At 35.2% G+C, this 21231-nt stretch overlaps 1 protein-coding gene and 1 long non-coding RNA gene across 7 annotated transcripts; one reads left to right on the top strand and one right to left on the bottom strand.

The window, feature by feature from the left end:
- On the top strand, positions 1 to 2157 carry LOC130013085 (E3 ubiquitin-protein ligase TRIM33-like). The gene has a single exon (XM_056101560.1). It carries the CDS (start codon positions 327 to 329, stop codon positions 1764 to 1766), a length of 1440 nt encoding a protein of 479 aa, XP_055957535.1. The 5' UTR covers positions 1 to 326; the 3' UTR covers positions 1767 to 2157.
- A 1735-nt stretch (positions 2158 to 3892) lies between these two features.
- On the bottom strand, positions 3893 to 19450 carry LOC130013084 (uncharacterized). 6 transcript variants are annotated; one of them, XR_008788415.1, is made up of 15 exons: positions 19364 to 19450; positions 17875 to 18024; positions 16402 to 16566; positions 13690 to 13838; positions 12594 to 12781; positions 11841 to 12005; positions 10397 to 10554; positions 8793 to 8849; positions 7839 to 7899; positions 7232 to 7264; positions 5655 to 5895; positions 5440 to 5470; positions 5065 to 5180; positions 4577 to 4663; positions 3893 to 4254 (listed from the first exon to the last, which is right to left on the bottom strand). It is a non-coding gene; the product is annotated as an uncharacterized LOC130013084 (long non-coding RNA). The 6 variants fall into 6 exon arrangements; XR_008788416.1 differs by having other exon boundaries at positions 10431 to 10554; XR_008788414.1 differs by lacking the exon at positions 10397 to 10554.
- Positions 19451 to 21231: the final 1781 nt, after the last annotated feature.

Here is a 21231-nt window from a genome sequence, read left to right as displayed (position 1 = left end):
CAGTTTGTTTACGTATTAACTGTCGTAGTTTAATATCACGTGATTGATGACCTCGGGGTCAAGGCAGGATAAAGTGTTCGAGGTGACTCGTGACGTCCATGTTGACTAGAGAGAAGAAGTTGTTGTATTGTTGTGTCAGTGATCTAGTAGACTAGTTACCTGTAAGACTGTAAACTATACCGTGTTTTATATTGGACTAACTGATTCATTCTGTATTTTATACAACCCGTGGAACAGTAAGACTGTAAACTACACTGTCGTATGTTATATCTGACTACTGATTGATTCTGTAGTTTTATCCTGTTTCAACTCGTATTGTATTCAACATGGCTAAACAGACAGATAAAGACGTGTGCATGATTTGTTTAAATGACTTTGAAACACCAGTTTTGATAGATTGTCAACATACTTTTTGTTTCATCTGTTTAGAAGATTATGTGAACAAAACCTCTACTAAAGACCAGTTCCAATGTCCATTATGTCGGTGTCTTATAGACGGGGGTATACAGCGTTTTAAACCTAAACTAAACATTGATGACAATTCTACTATTCCACAATGTGATGTATGTACTGAAGATACATGTCAATATTTTTGTCGAGACTGTGATCAATATTTATGTAAATCATGTAAAACCATGCATGGTAAGATGAAAATTTGTAAAGACCATGTTGTTTGTCGATATGATGAAAAACAAGTCTGTCAACAATCAAACGAACCAATGAAGGAAAAGACAACAGCCACTTCCGTCACACATCCGAAAGATTTCTGTACAAACCATGAAGATGAGGCAGTAAAAATTTACTGTAAAGATTGTTTACTAGCCGTGTGTTTCAACTGTTTCGTGACCAATCATAACGGACATAATTTTTTAGATTTACAGAAGGAGGATGTCAGACAAAATATCAGACAAGACTTAAAAACGCTGAATGAAGATTTAGAAAAACAAATTACCAATTTTCAGAAACATTATGATAATTTGAATAGTAAATTGATTGAAGTAAACAACTGTAACAAATCAGAGTGTGACAAAGTAGATGCACAGGTGGATAAAATCTGCTCCGAATTTCGTAAAATTGGCGAAAATATTAAAAAGGAAATGCAGAAATCTAGTGAACAAGAAGAATCCAAATTTGGGAAATTAATGGAGGACATTAAAAGACTAACCGAAGATTTAAAAGCTAGTGTTAAATATTCAGTGCATGTTTTAGAAGATTCGTCTGTTGTTGAAGTTCTACAAAGATTACCTAAAGTTAGACAGGAGAAAGATGAAAGTTGTTGTAGAAAATTGGATATACCTGATGTAAGATATTCAACATTTCAAGTAGCAGAGATAGATAAAACTTTGTTAACTAATCAACTTGGTAAAATTGTAAGTTGTCATCAGAATATGTTTGAAGATATTTTTAATGTGGATACTGTGAGAGATATAGTGTTTGGTAAACAACATGTAGTTCCAGGTTTTACATGGCGTATCTCTGTGTACTCATCATCATTATATGTTGTATTATTCCTGGATGACGTAGTCGATAAAAGTATTACGTCATGTCATGTTGACGTCACATATAAAGTTATAAATAAAACAGATGATAGACAATCTGTAGTTAAACAATGTTATGGGACTGTTAAACCTGGTGGTTGGGTCTGTTATACTCCTATTATTGACTGGAAGAGATTCAGTAATCCTGTCAGTGGATTTATTGATGATCATAGAAACTTTACAATTCAAACAACATTTAATAAAATAACTAACATTGTACGAGATTAATAATTAGACTACTGTTATTCTGATTAAAACTATTAACTTATGACCAATGTTCCTTTACAATTAAAGTAATAAATAATAATTGAACTTCTATCTGAATTATGTTTAGATAATCTACTCATTATCATGCAAGGGAGATAACCTGTTTTCTCGCGGACTCCGCAATATCTGATTATACCTGTTTAACTGATCTTATTGACTGGAAGAGATTCAGTAATCCTGTCATGGGATTTATTGATGATCATAGAAACTTTACAATTCAAACAACAATTAATAAAATAACTAACTAACATTGTACGAGATTAATAATTAGACTACTGTTATTCTGATTAAAACTATTAACTTATGACCAATGTTCCTTTACAATTAAAGTAATAAATAATAATTGAACTTCTATCTGAATTATGTTTAGATAATCTACTCATTATCATGCAAGGGAGATAACCTGTTTTCTCGCGGACTCCGCAATATCCAATGCTATTAGTTGACCCAAATGTTTTCAATATATATTGATGACTCATGTAACCAAAGCTAGAAAATAAATTCAATTTTAAAATCGATTCGGCCTCTATTGCTCACCCTTTAATGCAAGGGAAAAGTTCGGGAAAAAACTCTACCCATGTGCAACACTGAGAAAATGGGGTCAAGTGACTGTACTCATGAGTATCGTTATAAATTCCGGTTTGTCCACAGTTAATACTTATTCTGATAAATACTACATGAACGTAACGTATTAAACACCAAAAACACTTCAATGTATGCCAGGCGTGTGGGGGTTTTGACCTGTATAACACCCATGACGTCATAGTTTGGGGCCTAAAAATGTCGGTTGAAAGTGTAAATGACGTTTCGTGAATAAATATTCCTGGTAGTGTTTCGTTTGATTGAACCTAATCCCATTGACCAGAAATTATGATTGGTCAATACTGGGACCAACAACCAGTACAATTTGTGTCCCAAATTATGATTGGTCAATACTGGGACCAACAACCAGTACAATTTCTGTCCCAAATTATGATTGGTCAATACTGGGACCAACAACCAGTACAATTTCTGTCCGACATTATGATTGGTTAATACTGGGACCAACAACCAGTACAATTTGTGTCCCAAATTATGATTGGTTAATACTGGGACCAACAACCAGTACAATTTCTGTCCCAAATTATGATTGGTCAATACTGGGACCAACAACCAGTACAGTAAAAAAAATCAGTCGGGATTCTCCAGGGAATAGAAACCACACCAATTGACTCAATGACAGATCTTCACGTGCACGTGTTAAACCACAGGACCACCCAACCCTGACCCTACAATTTATTATAATGGAGTCAATATTTCTTCATTATTCAAGTTACACACGGCTGAAAAGTTTGTTTATTTGGTTGTAATTTGGTCTATTTGAAGACAAACAAAATGAAATGAAATTGGGTTTAACGTCCTACAGTTCTGCTCCGAACTGGGCTAATGAAGACGGGCATACACCATACAGTGTGCTATGAGGGAAATTTTGCCCGGGCAGCGGCGCTACGGCATACTCTTATATCGAATTCCAACTGTCAAGGGATCTTTTATGTGCACGCCAATGTGTACACGGGATATCATTTTTTCGTCCCATCCAAACTACTTGACAACTATCCTTGTCAGGCCCTCTGGCTTGCATCAGTGACATGGGGGAACCATGCCGGAAAATATGGAAGAACTTTCTCGGCCAATGCTGGGATCGAACACCCTACCTCCAGGCTAGCGAGCCAGTGTCTTACCCACTTAGCCACCGTGATTCCCAATTGAAGACAAACACATAAAATAGTAATGCTGATGTCAACCGCCGTGATCCCACTGGTTTATAGCTCACACAATCAACTTGGCAAAACATGAACAGAAACTGATCATCATCGAACTTAGTCAAGGTATGGATTTAATAGAACTATTAATCAAGTCTCCACACCATTATCAAACTTAGTCAAGGTATGGATATAATTGAACTAATTATACTCCAGCAGGTATAAAATTAATTATCTCTACTTAGCCTAAGCAGAAACAACTAATCACAAACATTCACCTAATAAACAACAACAAGTTGGGACATTCAACATGGCGTCTTAGATACAAACAAACAAACATGTTAATACAATATATTCTATTATATTAGCAGTAGTATATTCATGTGATATATACAATATTAGGTTATGTTTAATACACAACATTATGCCTGTATTATATACAAATTATACAATTAATACACAACATTATGTCTGAATCGTAAACAATGGCTACCTCCTATTATTACAGTTGTTCTCTCAAATTTCAGTATCAAGCACATTAGAAACTGATTGAAATGTCTGATAAATAAACCAGATACAAACAGTTATGTACTATTCTGTCTGATAAATAAGTCTACAAAACACTGAACAAATCTTCAGGATCTATATTAGATACATTAGAATTATTAGAACTACTTTTACTCATCCGACCTCGACCACCATCATAGCTAAAAATATAAAATAAAATATATAAATTATATAAATTATATGAAAGATTGACATTAAATAATATAAAATGGGGTTTAACGTCCTACTGTTCTGCTCCGACAGGGCTAATGTAGATTGTAGCACAAATTAGAAATTTGCTCGATTCTGATTGTTCGAAAAGTGTAGTTGGGTGGTCTAGTACAACCAGGGATTCGAAACCACGCCAGTTGACTCAATGACAGACCTTATGATACAACATACAAATGCGAACCATTATAAATTACCCCTCATTGGATGTATTTCTAGTTATTTTAGATAAATTATGTTTATAACAGTAATTACCTCTCATTGGACGTATTTCTAGTTATTTTAGGTAAAATAGGTTTACTTGGTGTCGCTGTTCTTACACTTCCTCTCTTTCTAGCTGACCTTAAAAATACAACATAATAACCATAATATTCACATTTAAAATACAGATGTGACGTCACCCTTTGATGTTGGCGTACCATTATTTCAAATAATCGTACGGGCAACTTGCCAATCGTACCTTGTCAAATATTAGACTCGAGTGGCGTATTTCACTGTAAACGCACGTGCGGAGTGTCTGTATTTTAAGATGTTTAATGATCTCGAGCTGAGACATTGCGTAATATATTGTAAAAACACTCGGACCTGACGGTCCTCTTGTTGTTACAATATATTACTTAATGTCTCGCTCTCGACCATTAAACAATACATAGTTACCATAACAACCATCTGACTCAACACTGAAACCCTAGTGTATGAGTAATCTATCTGTTTAGTTAAACCCTACTGTGTATAAATTCTACCTTTTAACTATCGTAGAAGATGATGATGTAATCTCGTCATCCCCTAAATCTAACGATGAATCTAGATCACCAGTTTTACGGCCTACATTCTTTCTCTGACGTTTAGGTGGTGGCGTCTAAAATAAATAAATAATATCACTTTATATAGTACTTTGAATAGGTTTTCATCATTCAATAAATATTGATTATTGATATCATGTAATATTCAAAAATAAACAGAATACTGAAAGGGAAGTAACTCTATTAGTAAGTGCAGGAGGACCGCACTACATGCAAAACAAAAATCTACAAGATAAACCTGCAGATAAGACAGAAAATAGACATTGCACCAAATAAGCAAACATCAAATCCAGTGAATGATTTTATATAACCTACCTCTTCCTCATCTGTATTTTCTTCTTTATCGCTAGAAAATAAAAACAATGGTGATCAAACACAGACTCTACAAAATCTAAATTTTATCAAATAATGGGACTACTGCTGGCTTTCAGTAACAAATCATCAATATTGTAGGTGTTCAATAATTAAGGTCTATTTATGTAGCCAGGTACATGTAATGGCCAGGTGTTCAATAATTAAGGTTTATTTACCTTTCTTCTTTATTTGTTTCAACCTGTTGTTCTCTGTTTTGTCTTCCATTTCGGTCAGGTGTTCAATAATTAAGGTTTATTTACCTTTCTTCTTTATTTGTTTCAACCTGTTGTTCTCTGTTTTGTCTTCCATTTCGGTCAGGTGTTCAATAATTAAGGTTTATTTACCTTTCTTCTTTATTTGTTTCAACCCGTTATTCTCTGTTTTGTCTACCATTTCGAGTAGAATTCGACTGTGACACTGTAAAATGTAAAATATAATCTTATCATCTTCATTTCTATTTTTATATTTTTTAAACCAATGTGTTTATACATGTCTCATACATGTTTTGTTTGCTATGTCTGTGTTCTGCTGTGCAGTTTTCCTGAACAGCCTATTAAAAGCAGACGAAACAAATCAGAATACTTTCAAAAGAATATTTTTTTTTCTGGTAATGTTAATACCAGACTGGCTAATGCAGTTGGCAGGTCATACGACCACTGGTTAATACCAGTTATCATGCTATTGTTCACAATTGATACCAGACTGGCTGTCCTACAGTTATATCATGCTATTGTTCACAATTGATACCAGACTGGCTGTCCTACAGTTATATCATGCTATTGTTCACAATTGATATTATTTTTCCTTTTGTACCAAAGAACCAGACAAATCTACCCTTGGGCACCTCAACCCTTTTTACCTTGTTAAAGATTTTAGTACTATAGACCAAACACAAAAATTATTTTTCTAAGATACTGCTACATCATTTAAAGAGAGCCTACCACCTGTTTTAATTTTAAATAAAGAACAATACAAATGGTCTCATTAATTATCGCATCAAATTGTTTTCTCCGGGTAAACTTGAATGGAAATGCATAAACATTGTAGGCTCAATTACCAAGTAAGCATCCCTGATAAATGTTATTGACAATAATACTGGATAATCATACATTTAACAACATGTATCAGATATTTAGGAAGGAATATATTGTTTTTGTATGACCTGATGATCAAGGGTGAAATAAACAGTATAAAGGGTGAGTTTTAGGTCACTAGGTCTGTTATTAAGTCAAGAGACATGAATCCCATATGTTAGTCTCAATATGATCAAGTCAGGGTGTACTTTAGATCACTAGGCCTGTTATTAAGTCAAGAGGCATGAATAATCTCAGGGTTTTTCTGCAGGTCCTTTGGTTTCCTCCTGTTGTTAAACAAACAGGTGAATTATTAACATGAGAGCACCATATGTTAGTCTCAACATGATCTAGTCAGTGTTAAGTTGATGTTAGTCTCAACATGACCTAGTCAGTGTTAAGTTGATGTTAGTCTCAACATGACCTAGTCAGTGTTAAGTTGATGTTAGTCTCAACATGACCTTATACATGAGCAAGTTTCCAAAAGAATAAGAAATACAGATTTTAATTCCTTCATTTATACCCTCAGAAATAAAATGGGGTTTAACATCCTACTTTAACAGGAGACCTCCAGGTAAACGAGCCAACGTTTCACCCACTGAGCCACCGTGGCTCCCCATGTATATGCTGGGTGTGAAATAAAGATTTAGTCATCATAAATAAAACGGAATAAGTGTTACCTGATGTTCCATCATCTTTCTCATTATCATCACCTGTAATAACACATCAAATATAGCACGAGTTAGTGAGCGCTTGATGTATATGTTGATAAACTTGATCGTGCAACAGTTTCTGACTTAAAAACCACGGAAAAAAACTAGGGCAGTGGATAATCCAATAATTTATTGGGCTTCGATATTTGTAATAAACAGTCAGCGATTAAAGACAGCATCGTCTTGTATATGCAATGAATTCTCCTCCGGCTTCGCACCTGTTGCTAGGTACCGAGACAGCTAAGTCACTTGACACAACAATGACCTCTTTTGATCAATTTTTTATAGCAGGGGTATTCCCTGACAATTACAATGTTTTGAGAAGGATTTGAAGCAAAATTATAATAAATTAATTGATTTGAATATGTTTTTAAAAGTAATATAAAAATATTTTTTAACTGAAAATAATTATATGTAATATAAAAATCATTCATATTTGAGTCAAACTCATAAATCTAATAACAACTTGAGTCATATTAAAATATTCCCTGTAAACAAATTATTATACCATATGTTAATTGTGAAATGATCTTGTTAGTTTCAAGTGGATGTTAAACCCTAAAGTCTCTCTTACCTGAACCATTTTCTTTTAAATTTCTTATTTTTTCTTTTTTACTATTTAATATGGCCACAAACTAAAAATAAAAGATATTTATGTAGATGATAATAATTAACCGGGAGATCCTGACTTTGATCCTGGTGTTTGTCGAGAAGGTTTCTTGAGATTTTCCAGGATGCTTTCCTCATGTCACTGGTTCAGCAAGGAAAAGGATGAAAATTGGTGGTCCATTGAGTACGAGATGGTGTCCACATTAAAGAAGATCCAACAACTCGAATTTGATCAAGAGTAGGCAGAAACTACACTGTCCAGTAAAAATTACCATCACTAGATGATGTAAGCCAATCTTCAATAGAAGGCTTGATTTTGCTTTAACTCTGTAATCTTATCAAGTCATTCACGTAATACCCTGCATATTTCATCATTAATTGTAGGTCGCCATGTCTGATTTGAGTGTTTATGTGTCCCGACCTCTGATTGCACAACGCTACTGTTCATGTGTGTGCAGTAAAGGGAGATAATGGCTAGATGTTGTAAAACTTGCAGTCATTGCTTCAGGAACATGGTGCTGTCCAGTCAAAATTTCTGTCCATTAAACCAATTTTCCTCCTTCAATAACCCGTGGTACAGGAACGTTAGACAGTAAACCATTTTTAGTTTTATTCTAACCCTAACCCTCAATAACCCGTGGTACAGGAACGTTGGACGGTAAACCTTATTTAGTTTTATTCTAACCCTAACCCTCAATAACACGTGGTACAGGAACGTTAGACGGTAAACCATTTTTAGTTTTATTCTAACCCTTACCCTCAATAACACGTGGTACAGGAATGTTAGACAGTAAACCTTATTTAGTTTTATTTAATAAAATATTTAAAACTAAAATTAAGAATCAGATTTTCTTATTGTGTCTTTTATTACACAAATACAAATGATAAATCATTCATACTTGGATGACATGTTATTTACCTTTGAAAATAAATCTTTTTCCATTTCTTCTTTTGCAGCAATACATTTTTCTAGCCTCTATAAAAGAAAAGTTGAAATTGGAAACAAACCTACAGAGCTGTTATTTTTTGTCATTGGGAAGAATTGTCATATGGTTAAAAAATATTTCAATAATTCACTTGCAAGAAAGTGTCTTTAATAGAGGGAGGAAACCAGAGGTCTCAGGGAAAACCAACGAGGTTGACAGGCGACTCTACACCTTAACGTGAAAATATTTAAAAATTACTGATTCACGAAACATGTCTAAAAACATGTAGAATGGACTAAACAGGCCCAAACGACTGCCATTCAATTTGGACTATTCAAGTATTTCACCAAACATAAATGATTAGAAATTTCAAAATAATTTTTTTCAATTTTCACTCATCCTAGGTATCCTCAGTGGTATCATTCCGTTCTACTCCACCATACCCTGGGTTCATTCACGGGGGAGACACAGTCAGTATCATCAGTGGTATCATTCCGTTCTACTCCACCATACTCTGGGTTCATTCACGGGGGAGACACAGTCAGTATCATCAGTGGTATCATTCCGTTCTACTCCACCATACCCTGGGTTCATTCACGGGGGAGACACAGTCAGTATCATCAGTGGTATCATTCCGTTCTACTACACCATACCCTGGGTTCATTCACGGGGGAGACAGTCAGTATCATCAGTGGTATCATTCCGTTCTACTCCAGCATGCTCTGGGTTCATTCACGGGGGAGACACGGTCAAATTATCTGCCCTTGATACTTGTGCTATTTTTATCGACCAATCGAGTGGGTGAAGGGAATGTAAATCTTTTAGAGAGCTATCTTGTGGGTAGAAAACAGTGTATTTTAGTTAATTGCAAATCGTCGTCTGAATCTGTTTTGTCATCTGGGGTTCCCCAAGGTTCTGTTTCTTGGTCCGATTTTATTTACCCTCTATACGTCACCATTAGGAGATATTGTCAGAAAATATGGTCTCAGCCTTCATTTGTATTTGATGATACTCAATTATATATTTCATTTACACCTAATTGTCCATCTTCTTTCAATTTATCAAAATTTCAACTTGAGAACTGTATTAGTGAAATTAGAAAATGGATGTCAAAGAACTTTCTAAAATTGAATGATGATAAAACCGAATATTTGTTATTAGGCTCAAGGCATCAATTAAGTAAATCTGCACAAGATAACCCCCCTGTTGTAATTGGTAATTGTGATATATTTTCATCTTATTCTGCTCGTAATATTGGCCCTATCTTTGATAGTTTTATGCTTATGGGAGCTCAAGTAAATAATATTTGTAAATTGTGCTATTTTAATATTAGAAATATAGGTAAAATACGTAAATGTGCAACTGTAGAGGCCACTAAGTCACTTGTTAATTCTCTGGTCACTTCTCGATTAGATAACTTTAATTCACTTTTAGTTGGTTTACCTTTAAAGCTTATAGATAAATTACAAAAAGTACAGAATACTGCGGCTAGACTTGTTACTTTAACTAAGAAATGTGACCACATAACTCCTGTTTTATATAATTTACACTGGTTACCTGTTAAATATCGAATTGATTTTAAGATTTTATTACTTACTTTTAAATGTTTAAATAATTTAGCTCCTGTTTACCTCTCAGATCTTTTAGAACTTTATACACCTGGCCGAACATTACGTACATCAGATAAACTACTTTTAAAGCCCAAAACTGTTCAACTAGTCTCCTATGGTCAGCGCTCTTTTAGTTATCAAGCACCTGTTTTATGGAATAATCTACCATTTAGTTTAAGATGTTGTACATCTCTGTATTCTTTTAAAAAACAACTTAAAACACATTTATTTAATCAGGCTTTTAACTGACTCTGTATACAATCGTTAACATGCCCATAATCTTGTTGTTTATGTGTGATTTACATTGTCACTTTGAAAAGTGCCCCTGAACATGTTATATGAAAGGGTGCACTATAAATATGCTGTAATAATAATAATAATAATAAACAATGACGCTATGACTCGTATGTAAACTGTTTTTTGATTGGTTCAGAGTATAATGAAGTAGAATGAAACCCAGGGTATTGTGTGGAGTAGAATGGAGGGTATTGTGTGGAGTAGATATCACTGGGGATACAGAAGATGATTTTCACTATACGTACACACATATTACATTAATATCTGCTTTTTGGAACCGGGGGATCACGTGGCTAAATGGGTAAGATGCTGGCTCGCTAGTCTGGAGGTCGGGTGTTCAATCCCTGCATTGGCCGAGAAAGTTCATCCAGATTTTCCAGCGTGGTTCCCCCTTGTCAATGATGCAGGACGGAGGGCCTGACAAGGACAGCTGTCTAGTCCTTCGGATGAGACAAAAAACCGAGGTCCTGTGTATATATTGGAATGCACGTAAAAGATCCTCTGGCAGTTGGAATTCGATATAAGAGTAGGTGATAGTGCCGCTGCCCGGGCAAAATTTCCCTCATAGCACACTGTATGGCGTATGCCCGTCTTCATTAGCCCAGTATAGGAGCAGAACAGTAGGACATTAAACCCCATTTCATTTCATTTCATTTCTGCTTTTAGAACCATTTTCAACTATTTTAAGCTTCCAAAGAATAGTCGAGCCATACACACTTTAAACAAATAGATTATTATTATCTTATGAGGTGGGAAAATATTACAGCCATCACTTTGAGACAATATTACCCTAAGGCTTCACAATTAATGGCTTGGAACAGTTGCTCATGCCTGGTGAGGGTTCGCACTGCTCTTGTATATATATATATATATATATTTATTTATGTTGATACACGCCTGATAACGACTTGTGAAATCTTGTTGAAACGTCACAGTGAAATAAACCATAGTAATTGTTTTTTGAGACAGTACTACATTGTAATCATCTAAAACGACAACGCTCGATCTTGGTCGCTAACGATTAAATAAACAGATTATTATCTTATCAAGGTGCGTAAATATTACAGTAATATCAAATATATTTTAAATACTACAGTAATATCAAATATATTTTAAATACTACAGTGTCATCACCTTTAACGTCATCATCCGTTCTTGTGACAGTCTGTTATTATCTGTTTCTAGCTGTTTAAGTTGATGTTGATCTCGTTCACTGTTGACTACGCTATGATTTAATATCGTACATTTACCAGTCCCTGGGTCATCTTTTAACATTAGAGTTATACATCCTAACTGAAACTATAGAACATATACCAGTCACTATAAACCTATACCAGTCACTATAGAACATATACCAGTCACTTTAAACATATACCAGTCACTATAAAACATATACCAGTCACTATAAACATATACCAGTCACTATAAAACATATACCAGTCACTATAGAACATATACCAGTCACTATAGAACATATACCAGTCACTATAGAACATATACCAGTCACAGTTGGAATTTGATATAAGAGTAGGTCGTAGTGCCGATGTCCGGGCCAAATTCCCCTCATAGTACACTGTATGGCGTATGCCCGTCTTCATTAGCCCAGTTCGGAGCAGAACAGTAAGACGTTAAACCCCATTTCATTTCATTCCCTTGAGAGCGTCCACAAGATTTTTCAAAGTGATCAAGAGCATAACTCTGACAGTAATTATCGGAAATCATTGAAAATCAATAGGCTTCTTCGTCTCATGACAATAAACACTGTGAATGAATTACTTTAGCCTCTAGAAGGTCCACAAGTAATTATATAAGCTGGACGGACGGAGGTGATGACAATATTTGACCATATTTCAATGTGGGCGTATAAAAAGTGAACAAACAATTTACCTTAATATCATCTGAGGTGACGTGTTTTTTCCACACCAATTCAGCCGTATCATCATTTTTAATTTTAACACTGTATTCAAAATTCACTTCATCATCATCTTTGATGAAGGCTTTTTCTGTTTGATTAAAATACGAGGTAAAATCCATTTTTAACCTTTTACGCTGTTTGTCCATATTATCAGCTGTAACTACATATATAATAAAATGGAATTTAAAGATACATTGTCACGAAAGTATTTATCTGGTGGTTATTTCCAATAAAAGTATGGCAAATTTGATATATATTGAAAGTATAGACCCACAATCTTACTACAAAAATATTGGATTACCCCAAAAATACCCTTGGGGCAAGAACTGGGCAAAAATGTCAGGGTTTCACTGACTGGCAACCTGACTGTTGTCTGCCAGCTTATTGTGCGCTAGCTTGACTCAGGGAGCGGTTGTTATTTTTTGATCAAATGGTTAGGTGGTTTGGGGAACATTGAGGGGTGTCAACGTACAAACGACTCTGCAATTAAACGTCGGAAAACGTCACAGATTATCTTGGTCCAAATATATCATCAAATCACACATTTTCTACTCAGAAAATTATCTTTAAGTGAGAATCGTGTGGCTTATGTAGGATGGTTGTAATAAGATGATGAAGAGGGAGGGCCAGCTGGTAGATTGCCCATAAATATATATTTAATTCTTTTTAATGTTGGCATGGCTGGTACTTCTGCTGCTAAATAGGAAGTGGGAGTTGGTTGAACATAAATAAATTGTAGTTTATTTATGGTATCAATGTTCTTGTTGATGGTAGGAGCGGGCAAAGTTTGCTTCAACCTGGCACATAAAATGTATGTTGGCGGCACTGGTTGTAATTTTTAATTATTTGGCTTTAAACTTCAAATGAAGTAGGAGAATGCTCTATTTTGCTGTAAACTTTGAAATGAGAAACTGCAAAACAGAGCTCTTAAAATGCTATCTGAAGTAAAAATTGAGCATGATGTATGCTGGTCTACATCAGTGCAGAAAAATAGGACTTTAACCCCCATTTTATTTCATTCCTACATCCCGATGTATACAAGTTCCTATATCCCCATGTATAACTTACAAGTTCCTGTCCATGTTGATTGTCCATCCGTTAGTAACAAGTTAAAACCATCTTCTTTATCCACTGGTATCGTCGTTAACAGAAAAAACTGCTCACTTCCATCGGTTGTAATCTTTGAAAGAACCTTTTACTCATGCTTTTATTTTAAACTAAAACAGATACAGTGGATATTTATTAAAAAGCTAATATGAATGGGGTTGCTATCATGGATATTTATTAGAAAATTAAAATTAAAATGAATAGAGTTGATATCGTGGAGTGAGATTGGGGGATTGATTGATGTCATGTCAGTAATCAGGCCTACTACTGTACGCCATTATTAGGTAGGCCTACATCGACCTGCCTAATATAAAGCAAAGCTCTTTTCCAGTAACATATATAACAGTATAACTGAAACCGTCATCTGTTGGCTTCAGACCAGAACCGGATACACTGGACAAAACAGATAATGCGCATGGGCTAGATCTATACGTAAGGCCACGGCCAAGGTTAGGGTTGGGATTAGCCCTAGACCTGTTTACATCTCGTGACCTTTGACCAAACTTGAAGTTGGCCTTATAAAATAGATCTAATGCATGTGCATGTTAACATGGTAAGAGTTATCTCCTCCTTTCTACCAAATGTCGCCCAAACGAAATTACGTAGCTAATTAATTTTCACACTTTTTGATATTTAACAAAATTAACCTAATACTCATGTAAAATTTAACTTAAAAAACAATTTTGATATTCACATGGAATGAAACTGATTAATATTTTTGGGATTCACTGAAAGGTTTATTGTGGAGGTTTTATATTTGACAACAACCAACTTGGCTCTACACTCACTGACTCAGGTCATTTAGTTAAATGGTTGTTTCCAGTCGATCTGACTCCAAATCTGACTGGAGAATATCAAAACCTGGGTTGTGGGTAGGATCGTACCCTGAGAATATAAATGCCGATTTGTTTGTAGCTGTACTTTGTGGCTGTACTTTGATACTGACATTGATAAAGAGCGAAGCTCCACAGCCCAGTGCTTGAGCAAAGCTCTTTTCCAGTAACACTGGAGCGTAACTAAAACTGTCACCAACAGACTGTCGGTTAAAAAAAAATTCAGACCGGAACCGGACTGGGCAAAACTGGTAACGAGCATGTAAATTTACCAAATCTCACCCAAACAAGATTACGCATCTTATAGAAATATTTCTATGACACGTCTAATCAATGACTTCACATATTTTTGACATCAATGAAAATAATTCTCACAGTTACGCTGTTTTGTTCTTTTTTTTTAAAACAAAATTAATTAATCATACAATTTAGATCTAAATTAAAATCAATTCGGAAGATAGGTTGCCACGCAACGAAACTACGCACACAGCCGCTATATCGTCAGGGCAGTCAACAAGAGTTGTCGCATATTTTTACTCTTTTCGGTAATGAAACATCTATAATGTACATTAAAATCTGATTAACAGTAACAACTCATTAAGTAATTATCAGAAAACCATTAGAATTTGTTTGGTTTTTATAAAGTTCTGCCCCATGCTAATGTTTTGTATCCAAAACTTTTAACATCATGGATTTAGTTGTTCAAGTCATAAAGATTCATTAAAAAATCAATATACTTGTTCATCTCAAGACCTTTTAAACTCTGTGTATCAATCTGAAGTCAATAATAATAATAATAAACAATGACGCTATGACTCGTATGTAAACTGTTTTTTGATTGGTTCAGAGTATAATGAAGTAGAATGAAACCCAGGGTATTGTGTGGAGTAGAATGGAGGGTATTGTGTGGAGTAGATATCACTGGGGATACAGAAGATGATTTTCACTATACGTACACACATATTACATTAATATCTGCTTTTTGGAACCGGGGGATCACGTGGCTAAATGGGTAAGATGCTGGCTCGCTAGTCTGGAGGTCGGGTGTTCAATCCCTGCATTGGCCGAGAAAGTTCATCCAGATTTTCCAGCGTGGTTCCCCCTTGTCAATGATGCAGGACGGAGGGCCTGACAAGGACAGCTGTCTAGTCCTTCGGATGAGACAAAAAACCGAGGTCCTGTGTATATATTGGAATGCACGTAAAAGATCCTCTGGCAGTTGGAATTCGATATAAGAGTAGGTGATAGTGCCGCTGCCCGGGCAAAATTTCCCTCATAGCACACTGTATGGCGTATGCCCGTCTTCATTAGCCCAGTATAGGAGCAGAACAGTAGGACATTAAACCCCATTTCATTTCATTTCATTTCTGCTTTTAGAACCATTTTCAACTATTTTAAGCTTCCAAAGAATAGTCGAGCCATACACACTTTAAACAAATAGATTATTATTATCTTAGAGGTGGGAAAATATTACAGCCATCACGTTGAGACAATATTACCCAAAGGCTTCACAATTAATGGCTTGGAACAGTTGCTCATGCCTGGTGAGGGTTCGCACTGCTCTTGTATATATATATATATATTTATTTATGTTGATACATGCCTGATAACGACTTGTGAAATCTTGTTGAAACGTCACAGTGAAATAAACCATAATAATTGTTATTTGAGACAGTACTACATTGTAATCATCTAAAACGACAACGCTCGATCTTGGTCGCTAACGATTAAATAAACAGATTATTATCTTATAAAGGTGCGTAAATATTACAGTAATATCAAATATATTTTAAATACTACAGTAATATCAAATATATTTTAAATACTACAGTGTCATCACCTTTAACGCCATCATCCGTTCTTGTGACAGTCTGTTATTATCTGTTTCTAGCTGTTTAAGTTGATGTTGATCTCGTTCACTGTTGACTACGCTATGATTTAATATCGTACATATACCAGTCCCTGGGTCATCTTTTAACATTAGAGTTATACATCCTAACTGAAACTATAAACATATAACAGTCGCTATAAACATATACCAGTCACTATAAACATAAACCAGTCACTATAAACATATACCAGTCACTATAGAACATATACCAGTCACTATAAACATATACCAGTCACTATAAAACATATACCAGTCACTATAAACATATACCAGTCACTATAAAACATATACCAGTCACTATAGAACATATACCAGTCACAATAAACCTATACCAGTCACTATAACCCTGCTATACCGTACTGAAACTATATTGTATATACATTATTAATATAATAAACTCCAGGAAGTCAAGAATTGCTAGAAATACCATCACTCCTCCTAATGCCTGCAACAAGATCTAAATATCTGTAAACTATTGAAATACAATTCAATCCCTGCATTGGCAAAGAAAGCTCATCCAGATTTTCCGGTGTGTTTCCCCCTTGTCAGTGATACAGGAGGGAGGGCCTGACAAGGACAGCTGTCTAGTCGTTCGGATGGTATGAAAAAACGAGGTTTCGTGTAGACATTGGCGTGCACGTAAAATATCCCTTGACAGTTGGAATTCGATATAAGAGTAGGTCGTAATGCCGCTGTCTGGGCAAAATTTCCCTCATAGTACACTGTATGGCGTATGCCCGTCTTCATTAGCCCAGTTCGGAGCAGAACAGTAAGACGTTAAAACCCATTTCATTTCATTCCCTTGAGAGCGTCCACAAGATTTTTCAAAGTGATCAAGAGCATAACTCTGACAGTAATTATCGGAAATCATTTCTTGATCAAATGGTTAGGTGGTTTTGGGAACATTGAGGGGTGTCAACGTACATACAAATGACTTAGCAATTAAAAGTCGGAAAAAGTAGTTGAGAGAAAATCTTAGTCTAAATCTATCATCAAATCAGACATTTTTATACTCAGATAATTATTTTAAGTGAAAATGGTGTGGCTTATGTAGGATGGTTGTAATATGACCAAGAAGAGGGACGTTCAGCTGGTATGTAGGATGGATGTAATATGACCAAGAAGAGGGACGTTCAGCTGGTAGATTGCTCAGGGACCCATAAATATATATTTAATTCTTTTTAACGCCGGCATGGCTGGTACTCCTGCTGCAGAATAGGAATTGGGAGTTGGTTGAAAATAAATATATTGTAATTTATTTATGGTATCAATGTTCTTGTTGATCCCTATATCACACCATGTATACAAGTCCCTATATCCCCATGTATAACTTACAAGTCCCTATATCCCCATGTATAACTTACAAGTCCCTATATCCCCATGTATAACTTACAACTCCCTATATCCCCATGTATAACTTACAAGTTCCTGTCCATGTTGATTGTCCATCCGTTAGTAACAAGCTAAAACCATCTTCTTTTTCCACTGGTATCGTCGTTAACAGAAAAAACTGCAGACTTCCAACGGTTGTAATCTTTGAAAGAACCTTTTTACTCATGCTTTTATTTTAAACTAAAACAGATATAGTGGATATTTATTAAAAAGCTAAAATTAATGGAGTTGCTACAGTGGATAATTATTAGAAAATTAAAATTAAAATGAATAGAGTTGATATCAACGCGTGAGATTGGGGATTCATTGATGATGTCATAAGACTAAAATATATGATCGAATCAAGCCTACTATAGTACTATGTCATTATTGGGTACATCGACCTGCCTAATATAGAGCAAAGTTTTTTTCTGGCTACATATAAAAGTATAACTACAACCGGCATAGACTGTTGGCTTCAGACCAGAACTAAATATACTGGGTAAAATAGATAATGTGCATGTTAACATAGTTAGAGTTATCTCCTCTCTACCAAATCTCATCCAAGCGAAATTACGTAGTTAATTCATCACTGACGTCATATATATATATACATTACACAAAGTCAATGAAATTACATGTAATTATCATACTGTTTTTGATTTTTAACAAAATTAATCCAATACTGGCCAATACTCATGCAAATTAACTTAAAAAAACAATTTTGAAATTCACATGGAATGAAATTGATTATATTTTTGTGGTTCACTGACAGGTTTATTGTGGAGGTTTTATATTTGACAACAACCAACGTCGTTCTACTCATCAGGCTATGCCTCAGGGGCAGATCCAGGAATATTGACAGACGAGGGTTTACCCAGTACCTGAGATATTAAATCTTTGATGAGGGATCTAAATAAAAATCAATTTGGAAAAACGAAATTATTTTACATTATTTGTACATCACTTGAGAAACTTATGAAGGTTTTATATTTAACAAAAATCGCTCTACTCAGGCATATTAAAATTTGATGACAATTATTAAATGAAATGAAATGGGGTTTAACGTCCTACAGTTTTGCTCCGAACTGGGCTAATGAAGATGGGCATATGACATACAGTGTGCTTTGAGGGACATTTTGCCCGGACTGCGGCACTACGGCATACTCTTATATCGAACTCCAACAGTCAAGGGATTTTTTACGCGCACGCCAATGTGTACACAGGACCTCGTTTTTTTGTCTCATCCGAATAACTAGACAGCTGTCCTTGTCAGGCCCTCCTTCCTGCAGACAATTATTAACAATTATTACTAGAATAGTACTGATCTGACTGGAGAATATCAAAGCCTGGGTTGTGGGTAGGATCGGGGGACTAGATCAGATCATTCATACTGCTGAGTGAGTGAGTGAATGAATCAATGATAATAATGATTATATATGATGGATCTTTCGGCATCCACATCAATGAGGCGGGTATCAAAATGGTATTTAAAGAATATATTGACACGTATAAAAATTCAATCTATAAAAAAAATAACCTGTTAACCTCTGTAATTTAATAATTTCACTATAAATTTATAAAGTTTGTTGTTTATTTACAAATTTCTCCACGTTTGACAGCCATATTGTAACAAAACGTCAGATTAGTAAATTTAAACGAAACGAAATATAAAATTATACATCTGCGACCTTTCAGTCTATTGAAAATAGAAATTTGCAAACTTTTTGGCAATACAAAAAAAATAGTATTCTGAGATTTATTTCAAAGAAATAATTTTTAAAAGGTATAATATTTCTGATATCATTCCGTAGTAGATAAATTTTTGATTTAGGTTAAATTTAATACTAGTTAAGGGAGACTAACTTGGCACAATGCATTAAATGACTCAAAGATCGCGTCTCTTCTATCTTGTAAACTTTGATTCTATTGGACGATATAAATAGATGATCCACTCAAAATAAACTTTATCGGTTTTCGGCCAAATCAACACGTTGACCTTTCTCATGGTCTACCGAAGAAAATGGTTAGTAAATTTGTCAATTAAATATCATTGAATATTGAATATTCTATTAGCATTTTTACATTTTACAATGATACAAAACGTCTGATTAATATAGCACACAAAGTTAATGGACGGGAAAACATGTGTGATCCTGTTCTATTACTTCATTAACGAAACCCGACTAATCATGAAAATGATAAATTGATAGTAAGACTATCAATCAGCTACTGCAGCTGAGCTGTTCGTTCGTTTCTGGGGTTTTACGTCCACTTCCACTTAAGGTGATATCGTAGACATCCGTTTCAGTACCCTAATTTCAAATGGCCATATCTCAGCAAGTTTGCAGAAGAGAGGTAAAATTTCGGATTTCATAGTTTAAGGCCATATACTATAACATATATTTTTTATAATTTTTTTGGAGGGGGTCATATGTTCCCACCATCAGTCCAGTTGGTATGGAATGACCCTATAATGGTTATTAAAAACTTGCCTGTGTGTTTGAAATCACCTCTAGCCTCTAACTCAATATCATCCACAGTCTTCGACATTGCAAACACAACTTCCAGGTCACTTTAAATCAACATTGATGCTTCTAAGTTCTGATATCCAGTATTTAAGACAAAATGAAAATTTTAAGAAATTGGCACACGAATCACTTGTCAGAATGCTTTTGAGCACCATTTGTAATGATTTGACTTGATCCACAAGGGTAAATATATCCTACATGAGAATACTACCTGTGTAGACTGGAATAACCCAAGGCAAAACGACTTCCATTGAATTCTGACTCTTCAAGTATTTCGCGGATCATACTGTGACTGATTAAAAATTACAGTAAAAACCAAAACGATTGGTGGGGGGGGGGGGGAGGGTCTAGTGGTTCAAGGTCTGTCATTAGCTCGTTTACACTTGGCTGCGATAAGAGTGACGTTCTCATCACAATACCAGGCGGCGATAAATATCAAGAAATTGACCTGTTAACATTACTCTAAAATAACCGATCTCAGAGCCGTACCAGGCACGCCAAATGTGGAACTCTTCACAGAAAAGTTAATTTCAGTTCCTATGCAAATTACCCGGATGAAAACAATTCTAATGGTTGATTTAGTTTGAGCAACCATTTAGACAGAACTGTCAAAGTTCACGGGTCAAGGTTAGTTTGGCGCATGCGCAGTAATCTGTACTGAAACGGTGCTCAGACTGGATAGCGTTTACACTACGAAAATTTAATTTTGCCGTGCCTGGCACCGTGCCGAGACCACCTCACTTGTGGGCCAGATTGTATGGCACGCTTAGGTTTGACCCGTTTACACTACAAAAATTTGCTGTGCCTGGCACGCTTATTGAGTCAATTTGTGTGGTTTCGAATCCCCGCTTGAATGTAACAAGGAGTAGGGTCGCTT

Source organism: Patella vulgata, chromosome 6 (genome assembly GCF_932274485.2).
Source record: "Patella vulgata chromosome 6, xgPatVulg1.2, whole genome shotgun sequence".
Classification (NCBI taxonomy): Eukaryota; Metazoa; Mollusca; class Gastropoda; family Patellidae; genus Patella; species Patella vulgata.
Note: the sequence above shows the minus strand (reverse complement) of the source record. Positions and strands in the feature narration are given on the sequence as shown.